This window comes from Hemitrygon akajei, chromosome 17 (assembly GCF_048418815.1).
Source record: "Hemitrygon akajei chromosome 17, sHemAka1.3, whole genome shotgun sequence".
Lineage (NCBI taxonomy): Eukaryota > Metazoa > Chordata > Chondrichthyes > Myliobatiformes > Dasyatidae > Hemitrygon > Hemitrygon akajei.
Genome location: NC_133140.1, coordinates 4296870 through 4311732, shown reverse-complemented (window position 1 = coordinate 4311732; position 14863 = coordinate 4296870). Strand labels below are relative to the sequence as shown.

Sequence of the window (14863 nt, the reverse complement as noted above, 5' to 3'; positions counted from 1 at the left end):
TGTCTTAAGTGTTTTCTAAGATAAATGTTTGACTGACGCTAAATAATACTGGATGTAGCTGTTCCGACTTACTTATTAAGAGAACTTCTGATTTTTTTCCGATCCACGATAACCTATGCACATCCTCCCGTATACTTTAAATCATCTCTACATTACTTATAATACCTAATACAATGTAAATGCTATGTAAATAGTTGCTGTACTGCATTGTTTAGGGAATAATGACAAGAAAAAAAGTCTGTACATGCTCGAACAATGAGTGCTGGAAGAGCACTTCCGGGTTTTCTCGATTCGCGGTGTGTTGAATTTGCGCATGTGAAACTCGCAGATAAGGAGGGCTGACTCTACATGTTGGGAAAAATGGCCCTCCAATTGGAAACAACAAATGGCCATCCAAATGCCTATCTAAATGCCGATCCAAAATGTATTAGCTCCCAAACATAGAAAACCTACAGCACAGCACAGGCACTTCAGCCCTCAAAGTTGTGCTGAACATATCCCAACCTTAGAAATTACTAGGCTTACCTATAGCCCTCTATTTTTTTAAGCTCCATGTACCTATCCAAAAGTCTCTTAAAATACCCAATCGTATCTGCCTCCACCACCGTTGCTGGCAGCCCATTCCACGCACTCACCACTCTCTGAGTAAAAAACCTACCCCTGACATCTTTCCTGTACCTACTCCCCAGCACCTTAAACCTATGTCCTCTTGTGGCAACCATTTCAACCCTGGGAAAAAGCCTCTGACTATCCACATGATCAGAGCCATTTATCATCTTATACACCTCTGTCAGGTCACCTCTCATCCTCCGCCGCTCCAAGGAGAAAAGGCTGAGTTCACTCAACCTATTTCCATAAGGCATGCTCCCCAATCCAGGCAACATCCTTGTAAATCTCTTCTGCACCCTTTCTACGGCTTCCACGTCCATCCTGTGGTGAGGTGACCAGAGCTGAGCACAGTACTCCAAGTGCGGTCTGACCAGGGTCCTATATAGCTGCATCATTACCTCTTGGCTCCTAAATTCAATTCCATGATTGATGAAGGCCAATATACCATATGCCTTCTTAACAACGAAGTCCACCTGCGCAGCTGGTTTGAATGTCCTGTGGACTCGGACCCCAAGATCCCTCTGATCCTTCACACTGCCAAGAGTCTTGCCATTAAGGCTATATTCTGCCATCATATTTGACCTACCAAAATGAACCACTTCACACTTATCTGGGTTGAACTCCATCTGCCACTTCTTAGCCCAGTTTTACATCCTATCAATGTCCTGCTGTAACCTCTGACGGCCCTCCACACTATCCACAACACCTCCAACCTTTGTGTCATCAGCAAACTTTCTAACCCATCCCTCTACTTCCTCATCCAGGTCATTTATAAAAATCATGAAGAGTAAGGGATCAGAACAGATCCCTGAGGCACACCACTGGTCACTGACCTCCATGCAGAATTTGACCCGTCTATTGTGTGCAGTTTTGGTCACCTAATTACAGGAAGGATATTAATAAGTTTGAAAAAGTGCAGAGAAGGCTTACAAGGCTGTTGCTGGGACTTGAGAAACTGAGTTACAGAGAAAGGTTGAATAGGTTAGGACCTTATTCCCTGGAGCGTAGGAGAATGAGGGGTGATTTGATAGAGGTGTATAAAATTATGATCGGTATAGATAGAGAAAATGCAAGCAGGCTTTTTCCACCGAGGCCAGGGGAGGAAAAAACCAAAGGTCATGGGTTAAGAGTGAAGGGGGAAAAGTTTAAAGGGAATATTGGGGCTTCTTCATGCAGAGAGTGGTGGGAGTGTGGAATGAGCTGTCAGATGAAGTGGTGAATGTGGGCTCACTTTTGACATTTTAAGAAAAACTTGGACAAGTATATGAGTGAGAGGGGTTTGGAGGGATATGGCCCGGTTGCAGGTCAGTGGGACAAGACAGAAAAATGTTTCGGCACAGCCAAGAAGGGCCAAAAGGCCTGTTTCTGTGCTGTAATATTCTATGGTTCTATGGTTCTACAACCACTCTTTGCCTTTTATGGGCAAGCCAGGTCTGGATTCACAAAGCACGGGCCCTTGCATCCCATGCCTCTTTACTTTCTCAATAAGCCTTGCATGGGGTACCTTATCAAATGCCTTGCTGAAATCCATATACACTACATCTACTGCTCTTCCTTCATCAAAAAATCACATCCTCAAAAAATTCAATCAGGTTCGTAAGGCACGACCTGCCCTTGACAAAGCCATGCTGACTATTTCTAATCATATTATACCTCTCCAAATGTTCATAAATCCTGCCTCTCAGGATTTTCTCTATCAACTTACCAACCACTGAAGTAAGACTCACTGGTCTATAATTTCCTGGGCTATCTCTACTCCCTTTCTTGAATAAAGGAACAACATCCGCAACCCTCCAATCCTCCGGAACCTCTCTCATCCCCATTGATGATTCAAAGATCATCGCCAGAGGCTCAGCAATCTCTTCCCTCGCCTCTCACAGTAGCCTGGGGTACATCTCATCCAGTCCTGGCGACTTATCCAACTTGATGCTTTCCAAAAGCTCCAGCACATCCTCTTCCTTAATATCTACATGCTCAAGAATTTCAGTCTGCTGCAAGTCAGCACTACAATCACCAAGATCCTTTTCCATAGTGAATACTGAAGTAAAGTATTCATTAAGTATCTCTGCTATTTCCTCTGGTTCCATACACATTTTTCCACTGTCACACTTGATAGGTCCTATTCTTTCATGTCTTATCCTGTTGCTATTCACATACTTGTAGAATGCCTTGGGGTTTTTCTTAATCCTGCCTGCAAGGTCTTCTCATGGCTCCTTCTGGCTCTCCTTATTTCTTTTTTAAGCACCTTCCTGTTAGCCTTATAATCTTCTAGATCTCTAACATTACCTAGCTCTCTGAACCCTTTGTAAGCTTTTCTTCTTGACTAGATTTATTACAGCCTTTGTACACCATGGTTCCTGTACTCTACCATAACTTCCCTGTCTCATAGGAATGTACCTATGCCAAACTCCATACAAATATCCCCTGAGCATTTGCCACATTTCTTCTGTACTTTTCCCCTGAGAAGATCTGTTTTCAATTTAAGCTTCCAATTACCTGCCTGATCGCCTCATAATTCCCCTTACTCTAATTAAACGCTTTTCTAACTTGTCTGTTCCTATCACTGTCCAATGCTATTGTAAAGGAGATAGAATTCTGATCACTGTCTCCAAAATGCTCTCCAACTGAGAGATCTGACACCTGACCAGGTTCATTTCCCAATACCAGATTAAGTACAGCTTCTGCTCTTGTAGGCTTATCTACATATTGTGTCAAGAAACCTATCTGAACACACCTAACAAACTCCACCCAGTCTAAACCCCTTGCTCTAGGGAGATGCCAATTGATATTTGGGAAATTAAAATCTTCTATCACGACAACTCTGTTATTATTACACCTCTCCAGAATCTGTTTCCCTATCTGCTCCTCGATATCCTTGTTACTATTGGGTGGCCTATAAAAAACACCCTGTAGAGTTATTGACCCCTTCCTGTTCTTAACCTGCACCCACTCTTCCTGTTCCTCTTAGTGCAATCACGAGTCAAGTAAGATGTTCTAAGGGTTGTCTGTTGTTCTTATGTGGCTGTAAAGGCTAATCCAGAATTCACATATTCTGGTGCAGTATTCAGTGGTTGGGTTTTGGTTGTTCGTCCTCTCATTTAATAGCTGCCACTTGTTCTATATGACACAGCGGAGGTCACCACCATGTAGCACAGCTCCCTCTTGAACAGATTTCCTCCAGGTGCATCTATTGATTGCAATGTCTTCCATGTTTTGAGATGTAATTTTGGATTTCTTCAGGATGATTTTGATGTTATCTTTGAAGTGTTTCCTTTGCTCACCAGGAGGAGCTCACTGACCTTCCTTCAACTGGGAGAAAAGGATCTGTTCGAGGAGATGTGAATTAGGCATCTGAATGACATGAGCTTTCCATCAGAGTTGGTGTTGCTTTACCATGGTTGAAATGCTTTCAATATCGGTACACTGCTCTCAGTACACTGGTATGTGTTGGTCCTTCCAGCTGATCCTCAAAATCTTTCATAAGGTTCTTTGGTGGTATTTTTCAAGGACTTTCAGCTATGTTCTGTAGATGGTCTGTTCTTCAGCTCCATAGAATAATGTAGGAAGGATGATTGCTCTATGAACCAAAAGTTTTGTTTGACTCTGTAGGTTGTGGTCTTCAGAGACTCTTTTAGTTAATTTTGCATAACCCTCACTAGGTGGTGGTTGATCTCTGAGTCAGTCTGCCTTTGAGGAGAGAATGCTACCAAGGTAGGGAAAGTGGTCTACACTTTCAAGGGTGATATTGTCAAATTTTATGGAGGATTAGATAAGAAGCTGTGTGGCTGATACAGGACCTGTGACTTTTTTGATATTCCCAACAAGACCCAGGGCTATATATGCCTTGTCAGTGGCATTCAGGATACATTAGAGGTCTTCCTCCAAGTGTACTGTGATGGCATTGTCATCTGCATACTGAAGCTCTGTGATATTGGTGGTGGTGACCTTGTTCCTGGCTTTGAGCCAGTTGAGGTTGAAAAGCCTGTTGTCCATTCTATACACAATTTGGATTCCCTGTGATAGGTCTTGGCTAATGAGTTGAAGGATGGCAGTAATAAAGACAGCATATAGAGCAGAAGTAATGATGCAGCCCTGTTTGACCCCTGTCTTGACAGTTTCTGTACTCTTTTGCATAGATGCTGCATGGCCTGCTGAGTTCCTCCAGCATTTTGTGGTGTTGCTTGGATTTACAGCACCTGCAGGCTTTCTCTTGTTTGTGAATATACTGTACAAAATGCCTTTGTCCAGTCTATGAAAACTAGGTACAAGGTTTGCCTTTGTTCATGGCATTTTCCTGTAGTTGCCATGCTGTGAAGATCATGACCTCTAGAAGGCCAGAAACCACATTGGAATTCATGGAGTAATTCTTCAGATAGTGGAGAAATGGCTAGAAAACCGGGCTGCTTAATGGCAGATGAACTTTAATGCAGACAAGTGCAAGGATTTGCATTTCAGTAGGACCAACCAGGATAGGTCTTGCACAGTGAACAGTAGGGCACTGAGGAGTGTGCTAGAACAAAGGGATCTGCGAATACAGGTACATAATTGATTGAAAATGGCATCACAGGTAGATAGGGTTGTAAAAACAGCTTTTAGCACATTGGCCTTCATAATCAATGTATGGAAGATGGGAATTTATGTTGAAGTTGTATCAGACATTGTTGAAGCCTAATTAGGAGTATTGTGTGCAGTTTTGGTCACTTACCTACAGGAAAGATATAAAGAAGGTTGAAAGAGTGCAGAGAAAATTTACAAGGATGTTGCTGGGTCTGGAGGACCTGAATAATAAGGAAAGATTGAATAGATTAGGACTATTTTTAGAACATAGAAGATTGAGAGGAGATTTGATAGAGGTTTACAAAATTATGAGGTGTATAGATAGGGTAAATGCAAGTAGGCTTTTTCCACTGAGATTGGGTGGGCCTACAACCAGAGACCATGACTTAAGAATGAAAGGTGAAAAGTTTAAGGAGAACATGAGGGAAACTTTTCATTCAGAATATCATGATTGTGGAATGTGCTGCCAGCACAAGTGGTCCATGCAAGCTCAATTTCAATGTTGAAGAGAAGTTTGGATAGGTACATAGATAGTAGGAATATGCAATGGTCCCAGTGCAGGTCCATAAGAGGTAGGAACAGAATTTGGCCATTCAGCCCATTGAGCCTGCTCCTTCATTCCATCATGGCTAATCCTGGAACCCACTCAACTCCAGGCTTCTCGCCATATCCTTTAATGCCCTGATCGATCAGGAATCAATCAACTTCCACCTTAAATATACCCATGGACTTGGCCTCCACTGTAGTCTTTGGCAGAGCATTCCACAGATTCACTACTCTGGCTAAAAAAAAATTGGTCTTAACTTCTGTTCTAAAAGTTCGCCCCTCAATTTTCTAGCTGTGCCCTCTAGTTCAGGATACCCCCAGCAAAGGAAACATCCTCTCCACATCCAACCTATTCAGTCCTTTCAACACTTGATAGGTTTCAATGAGATCACCTCTTATTCTTCTAAATTCCAATGAGTACAGGGCCTAGGCTGCTAAAGGCTCCAGATATGTTAACCCCTTCATTCCTGGAATCATCCTCGTGAACCTCCTCTGGACTCTCTGCAGTGACAATACATCTTTTCTGAGATATGGGGCCCAAGACTATTGACCATACCCCAAGTGTGGCTGACTGGTGTCTTATAAAGGCTCAGCATTATCTCCTTGCTTTTCTATTCTGTTCCCCTTAAAATAAATGCCAACATTGCATTTGCCTTCTTTACCACAGACTCAACCTGTAAATGAAGGAGTCTTGCACGTGGACTCCTAAGTCTCTCTGCACCTCTGATATTTGAATCTTCTCTTCATCTAGATAATAGTCCACACTTGTACTACTTTTACCAATATGCATTATTATATATTTCCCAACACAGTATTCCATCTTCTACATTTTTGCCCATTCTCCCAATTTGTGTAAGTCCTGCTGTGATTGCACTGCTTTCCCAGCACTATCTATCTTTGTATCATCCACAATCTTTACCACAAAGCCATCAATTCCATATCCAAACATTGACAAACAATGTGATAAGTAGCGGTCCTAAGACTGACTCCTGAGGTACACCACTAGTCCTTAAACCTGTTAACCTTGCCTTTTATTCTGAAAGGAACATGCATACTCTCAAAATTGTATTTTTGAAGGCTTCCCACTTACCAAGTATACCTTTGCCAGAAAAGTACACCTTTGCCACTTACCAAGTGCATCTGTTGCAGTCCACACTTGCTAGATATCTTCTGTTACCATCAAAATTGGCCTCTAAATTAGAATCTCAGCCTGAAGACCAGACCTATCCGTTTCCATAATTACCATGAAACTAATGGCATTCTAATCACCATATTAAAAGTGTTCCTCTACACATCTGTCACCTGCCCAATCTCATTCTCACATAGGAGATCTCGTATCGTACTCTCTTTAGTTGGGCTTCTAGGCACTGATTAAGGAAACTTTCCTGAATACTTCTGACAAATGTTTTCCCTTTCAGTCCTTTGACAGTATGGAAGCCCCATTCAAATAGACAATTAGATATTGATTAGACAAGCTCTCCAGTCTGCCCTAACTGAGCACTGCTGTGACATTTTCCCTGACTAGAGATGCCACCTCTTATCCTTTAATCACATCTGAAACAACGGAAATTCAGAACATTCAGCTGCCAGTCCTGCCCCTCCTACAACCAAATATTACTAATGCCTACAATGCCGTAATTCCACATGCTGATCCATACCCTAAACTCATGTGCTTGTCCAACATACTCATTGCTTTGAAATATACACAGCTGAAAGCATTAGCTCATTACGATCAACCTTTCGATTCCTGACTTCCTTTGTAGGCTTAACATCTTTCTCCACATCTTCACCACTATATGTACTAGTGCTGTGGTTTCTATCCCCCTGCAACTCTAGTTTAACCTCCCACCACTGTACAGGACTAGCAGATCATCCTGTTATGCTATTAGAGCCATTTCAGTTCAGATGCAAACTGTCCCTTCTGTGCAGGTTCAACATTTCCTGGAAGAGAGTCCAATGATCCAAAAATCTGAAACATTTCCTCCTGCACCATCTCCTGAGCCACATGTTAGACTGTATGATCTTCCTCTTTCTGTCCTCAGTAGCAGACCTTGTCACCTCTCGTACCCATGTTATTAATACCGATGTGGATCACGTCCACTTAAGAATGGTGTGGACTTGACCTGAGATGTCCCTCCCTGATACTCGGGAGGAAACATACCATTCACGAATCTCATTCTCATCTACAGAACCTCCTTTTTGTTCCCCTAACCAATGAATGCCCTATCATACAATTTACCTCTTCTGCCCCCTTCAATTCTGAGCCACAGAGCCAGACTCTATGATTCAATACTTCATGTTCAAGCAAAAGAGCCCCCTTTTATCCTTAAAGTGGACCCTGCTCGTATCCTCTTGCTCCTGATGTGTGCAAACATTGTCTTGGGATTCAGCTTAATTTCTTGGGATTCTCTTTATTCTTAACTTGCCAAGAACTTTTCATGGCCCCTTCGCTTTCTTAATTTCCTTCTTCAGTTCTTTTCTGGCTTCTTTAGAATCCTCAAGGCTCTGTTTGGTTCTAGTTTCCTAAGCTTTACGTACTTTTCCTTTTTCTTCTTGATTAAATGCATTACCTTTCAGCATCTGAAATTCTCTTACTGTGTTATCCTTGCCCTGTACTCTGTTCAGTTGTTATTTAAACACCCACCACATGTCAGATGTTGTGCTGCCCGTAAACAACTGTTCCCTATTAACTACCCTAGTTTCTGCCTAATGTTTTCATAATTTGCCCTGCTCCAGTTTAATATGCTCCCACAATATCCATTCTTATCCTTAACTATAAATATCTGAAAATTTAACTAGTGGTGGTCACTGTGGCCTAACTGTTCACCTACTGAATGGTCGTTCAGCTGGCCAGGCTCATTACCCAATGCCAGATCCAGTATAGCCCTTTCTATAATTCGGATGCCTTTTGAACCTTGTGTGATGAGTATTGGTTTTGAGCTGATCATTTAATGGTCATTCCCTTTGCACTATATGCCTATCTGAACTGTGTTACTTTGAGTTTGACTTGGTGATAGTGTATTTCCACATTGGAATGTTGGTGGCAGTGTTCAGCAGTTCTCTTCCTCACCCCTCCCACCTCTGTTCAGATTGGCTCACTATTTTACGGTCACCAGTAATCTCACAGTTGTCAGTGCCTGGCAGACCCTGTACTGTCGAGTCAGAGTTGCACAGCTCAGAAGCAGGCCCTTCGGCTGAAATTCCAGCCATTTTGTCCAGCTCCACTAATCCTATTTACCTGCATTAGGTCCAGTAATTGGAAAGTGTGCCTGCAGTGGGCAGCAGATTTGCTTCTTTTTCCAATGTCCTGTCATGTGTCTGTTCTTTGCTGTCTAGGTATCTGCAGGGATGGAGTTCAAAGTTAGCAGACTGTAATGACTGCTTAACATCTGCAGAAATCTCTTCTGAAGATGAATCAGAGTAGTGAGTCCTTGATAGTGGAAACTGGACCGCTGAGCGCATCTCCACCACTGAACACCCGTGGTCAGCCAAGCTTTAGACTGCAGGCTGAGAGGATGTGCTCTCCAGGAACTCCCATGATCAGGAAGCAGACTCCGAGTCCACAGCTCCCAGTCTGCATGGATAATGACTGGGAGAGCCAAGAGGAGCTGCGGCTGCGAGAGCTGGAAGAGGCTCGAGCCCGGGCAGCTCAGATGGAGAAGACGATGCGCTGGTGGTCAGACTGTACTGCAAACTGGCGTGAAAAGTGGAGCAAAGTACGAGCAGAGAGAAATAAGTCCAGGGAAGAGGTGAGACTGCTGAGACAGAAGCTGGAGGCGGTCAACAAAGAATTAACAGCAGTGAAACGTGAAAAGCAGGAGCTGTTCAACAAGAATGAGCAGCTGAGGTTGGAGACTCTGTGCATAAAGAATAGTCAGCACAATGAAGAGACAGTGGATAATAAATTGGTTTCTTCAAAGGAGAGCGTAATCTCCAATATTGCAGATCAGGAACCAGTGCGAGATGTTGGAACAGAGAAAACTTTTAAAAACAAGGTAAGCTTCTTGGAACATGTTAATATGGTCCCTGCAGCTGTAAGTGCTATCACTTGTGTGTCTGAAGGATTGATATCAGCCTTCATCTAGACTGCCACTTACTTCACATTTGTCTCTCTAGATAACCTGGAATTCCTGTATTGGAAGTGATCACGAATTTGTGCATTTCAGTTCATTTCCAATTATCAGTATTACCAACTGTCAAAATATGCACCAGAAACTTACCACTGATGGTGAAGTGAACATCAGCAAGCTTTGTGCAGGACAAGTTTAGTGGTGACCAGTCCATCCTGGTTTGCTTTGACAAATGACATCTAAGATGCCTCATACAGCCATTCAACACCTTGATGCACAGAGCAACCATATGTGGCTATGGGGTTTGTATTCTTGCTGGATCTTGCATTCATGGAACAGTCTTTGGAAGGTGTTCACAAGCATTAAATGTCAGTTACTTATCCTGGTTATTGATAGAACAGTACAACAAAGAAGTTATAATCACTAATTAACTGCAATCTGACAACCTAGACTTGTTTCTCAATCACACTTTATTTACTTGTATAAGACCATAAGATATAGGGACAGAATTAGGCGAACGTGCCCATCTACCCTGCTTCACCGTTCAATCATGGCTGATTTATTATCCCTGTCAAACCCGTTCTCTGCCTTCTGCAGGTAACCTTTGATGCCTATCAACTTTTGCTTTAAATATACCTAATGAGTTTGTCTTCACAGACATCTGTGTAAATTAATTCCACTGATTCATAATCTTTTGGCTAAAGAAATTCCTCTTCATCTCTGTTTTCAAGGGATATCCTTATATTCTAAGACTGTGCCTTCCAGTCTGAGACAACTCCACTACAGGAAACATCCTATCCACATCCACTCTATCTTGGCAAAGTTCTGTGGACTACATACAATACTTCTAAATAAACACTTCTAAATTACTCTCACTGCTATCTACAGCATGGGATTCCCTTTAAGCAATGTACTTTTAAATCGACTTAATGAACTACTGTTACGCCCGTGGCCCCCTCCTTTTTGAGAATCGCAGGATCGCTATTGATTCGAGTCAGGAGACCCAGGAAATGAGAGAAAGACATGCAGAATCCACAAAGAGTTTGGAATGTGTCCTGGCCTCCGAAAGGCGGAATCATTGATAACGGCTATTGTCTCTTGGAGATGGAATTGTGTATTGAATCCTGTACGATGCCTCAAAGCCCCCAGGCAATGAACCGAGGGAGGGGTTGGTGGAGGGATTGCATCATCCCACCCTGATTGACATCTGAGACCCTGTGAGTCAGGATAAAAGAGGGTCTGAGGAACAGCCCCTTTAGATGCACCAGAAGAAACGCTAGCGATCCCGTAATAGCAAAAACTGGTGGAAAGGCCACGTGCGTCCTTTTCCATTTGACTCGGAATCGGTGGGCCCTTTACCACGGCAGAACGGTTTTTAGCTAACAACGGGGAAATCAACTCCCAACGACTCTCGAAGGATTGACATCATAAAAGGAATGGGCAAGTTTTAACCCGTCTTTCTCTCCAACCAAAAAGCTGCAGCTTGAATGAACTACAGTGACTTTTATATTTCCATCGGACAATACATTATCCCCTAGACAACGATAGAGCTATTTCTTATTGATTATTATTATACCCGCGCTTTTAGATTTAGTATTGACGAAGTATATTATTTGTATGTTTGCATTGATATTATTTTGTGTATTTTTATCAATAAATACTGTTAAAAATAGTACCATCAGACTTCAACGGACCTCTCTATCTTTGCTGGTAAGCAACCCAGTTACGGGGTACGTAACAATTGGGGTTCTCGTCTCGAGATTTGACACCAAATTGGGAGGCCAGTGAATCGGGCTTGTAAGTCCAAACTTGGATCTGGTTACGCGGGTAGCCAGACGGGAAACCAGCAAAGATGGACGTGGGTGAATTTATAGAAAACCCGACCACCAAATCAGACTTGATAAATTTGGCGAAGGGGTTAAACCTCGCAGAGGTGAGGTTGTCAATGAAAAAGCGGGAGGTGCGAAGGGCAATAACTCAGTATTATATTGGGAGGAATGTGTTTGCAGCTGAGGTATTGGAAAATATCCCTGAAAAGGTACCAGCTAGTGGGACAGCTCAGTTAGAGTTGGAGAAATTAAGGTTGGAACATGCAATTAAGTTAAAGCAGCTGGAAGCAGCTGAGAAGGAGAAAGAAAGAGCTGAGAGAGAAAGAGAGGGAAAGAGCTGAGAAGGAGAAAGAAAGGGCCGAGAGAGAAAGGGAGCATGCGCTCTAGCTAAAGGAGTTAGAGGTGAAACGGGAGCAGGAAAGAGCTGAGAAGGAGAAAGAAAGAGCCGAGAGAGAGCGAGAGAAAGAGAGGGAAAGAGCTGAAAAAGAGAAGGAAAGGGCCGAAAAGGAGAGGGAGGCAGAGAAACAGAGGAAACATGACTTGGAGATGGAGAAGTTAAGGCAAGAGCAACGAGTTCAGGGGTCAGACCGAAAGGAGCGGTTTAATGTTAGTCGGGAGTTGAGGTTAGTACCTCCGTTTGAGGAGACGGATGTTGTTAGTTATTTCTTGCTTTTTGAAAAGGTGGCAGTGAATCAGAAGTGGCCCAGAGATCAGTGGGTGGCGTTGTTACAAAGTGTGTTAAAAGGGAAGGCACAGCGGGCATATACGGCGTTGTCCATGGAGAAGGAAGAGGAGGAGAGTTATGACAAAGTAAAGGCGGCCATTCTCCGGAGTTATGAGTTAGTACCTGAAGCGTATAGACAAAAGTTCAGAAATTTAAAGAAAGGGTGGAATCAGACGTATACCGAGTTTGCCTATGAGAAGGGTGTGCCTCTTGGACCGTTGGTGCACAGCAGAGATAGTGGAAGAGGATTATTGGCGTCTCAGGGAGTTAATTCTGATTGAGGAATTTAAAGGTTGTGTTTCGGAGGATATCCGGATGTATTTGAATGAGAAGCCGAATAAGTCCATCTCAGAATTTGCTAGGTTCACAGATGAATATGCCCTAACCCACAAGACAAAGTTTTCCTCGAATAAAAGTTCCCAGAGAGACCGTGGGAACGATTGAGAAAGCCCGCCGGCTGAGGCAGAGGTCCCGCCGGGAGTTAGTGGTAAGATTGAGGAGGAAAGGCAAGACGGCCAGATATTTCCAGGCTTGACCTGTTTTAATTGTGGAAAGGGGGGGCATATTGCATCTAGGTGCTTTGCTCCGAGGAAAGAGACAGGAAAAGGGAAAGCAGCAGTCCCTATAGGATGTGCCGTGGTAATCAGTAAATCAACAAGAGAGCCCCGGGTAGACAGAGTACGAGAAGGTCTGAGACTTGTTTGTCAAACGGAACCGTGTCTGTGAGGGAGGGAGACACTCCAGTTCCAGTACGGATCTGGAGAGACACGGGGGCTAAATTATCATTGATCAGCAGTAAGGTACTAGATTTTGGTCGCAAGACGGGAATGGTAGCTGTGAAAGGAATAGGCAAAGGGACGGAAATGGTGCCCTTGGCATAGGGTCATTATGAATTGTGAACTAGTCTCTGGACCAGTTGAAATGGGGGTGCGATCAGAATTCCCGAGAACTGACGCGGACGTCCTTCTGGGTAATGATTTAGCCGGTGGTAAGGTTTGGTCAGCAATGACGCTGACAAGCCGGCCTGTGAGTGTTGAGGCTCCGCCCCTAGATTCCAAGATCTATCCCGCATGCACGGTCACTCACAGCATGTCGAGAAAGGCCGCTGAGACAGAGAGCAGTTTAAATCAGGCCAGTATCGATTTGGCCGAGACGTTTTTACCGACCCTGTACCACGAGGGTTTAGAGGGTGGTAAAACGAAGAGGAGTAAAGTGAAAGAGAGTAAGGGAGAGGAGGTAGACCTGCCCTTAGCGAGGAGAAAAGTTCTAGAGGCAGGAGATAAAGATGAGAAACAGATAGAGCTGTTAAAAGGTCCAGAGTTGGACATGGATGATCTGTCTGGTTTGGCAGAACTGTTTGAAGAAGTTGAAAATTCTAAAGGTGTTCCCGATAATGAAATGAGGGCAGTCCTAGATGAAAAGGGTGCCCTTACCTTGAAGAAGTCTGCTGGGTTGGCAGATGAGGTTGTTTCAGCCCACGGGGTTGAGTTTACTCTGGAAGGGAGTTGCCCAGAGAGTAGCTGGGAGAATCAGGGGAATTTAGAATTTGGACCAGGTACGGGTATTGAAAGCCTGGAAGAGGCAAATGTCCCGTTTGAGTGTGTCCAAGATGTGGATACACATGGTACTGAACCTAGTAATGGAGCTCAGAAAAAGTCTGAGGTATTTGATTCAGTATTTGAAAAGGAATGCAGTCCTTGTGGGTCAGATAGACTTGGTTCGGTGAAGAAAGGGTTAACCTTGGTAATAGTGTGAAGTGAGAGTTCCCAGGTGTTTGTGCTCGAAGGTGTGTTAAAAGTTAATGCGGAGATCAAAAGTGGGGAGATGAATATTATTATTGAAGGAAAAGGGAAATATGTAGTTCCCAAATCGAATGAAGAAAATTTAAAGGCTGGATTGATATCAAAGGCAGCAACCAGGCTCCAGTCATTTCAATGGCGTGGAACCACAAAGCCTGCGGATCACTTACAGGTTGAGTTGGACGGTGACGGGGCCCCCCCCCCCCCCCGCTATTGTTATTCCAGAGTGTGGTGTGAAAAGGCAGAATTTGAAATGCTGTTTGAACAAAGAGTTCGAACTGAAAACTAATAGCCTGAAGGGTCCTGAAGAGAAAACTAGCAACTTGCGTAAAATTAAAGAATGGGGTGGAAATTCAGAAGATGGTCTAAGTTTGGGACACAGTGTTGATAAAATAACTCCTATGGAAGAAGCGGGCGAAAGCCTATTTCGCCAGGGTACCCAAGCTCCCCACGTGGGAAGTAACCGGAAAAGAGGCGAGGGTTAATGGGGACGCCATTTTTAAATAGCAAAAGCCGGTTTTACGGGATTTCGACAAAGCCTGTGAATAATAAAGACAACCCCATGGAAGCCTGCCTGTTAAGTTTGAAAGCAACATGAAGATTAGTATTTGCATGAACTTTTGTAGTATACACGTAAGCTAAGATCACAACTCTTTAGTTTTGTTTGCTGAAGGAAAGAAATAAAAATAGGTGGTTATTAAATTGAAGTCTGATGCTACAAGACTTTAG

General features: G+C 43.4%; 1 protein-coding gene across 3 annotated transcripts in view; it reads left to right on the top strand.

The window, feature by feature from the left end:
• ccdc102a (coiled-coil domain containing 102A) overlaps positions 1-14863 on the top strand; it is a 211969-nt gene that overhangs the window by 40469 nt on the left and 156637 nt on the right. For 2 of the 3 annotated variants that reach the window (XM_073069602.1, XM_073069604.1), the window contains one exon: positions 9049-9707. In XM_073069602.1, the coding sequence (XP_072925703.1) occupies positions 9123-9707 (585 nt within the window). In that variant the 5' untranslated portion in view covers positions 9049-9122. Of the gene's footprint in view, positions 1-3893; positions 4050-9048; positions 9708-14863 lie in introns of all 3 variants that reach the window. The other variant, XM_073069603.1, reaches the window with a different exon arrangement.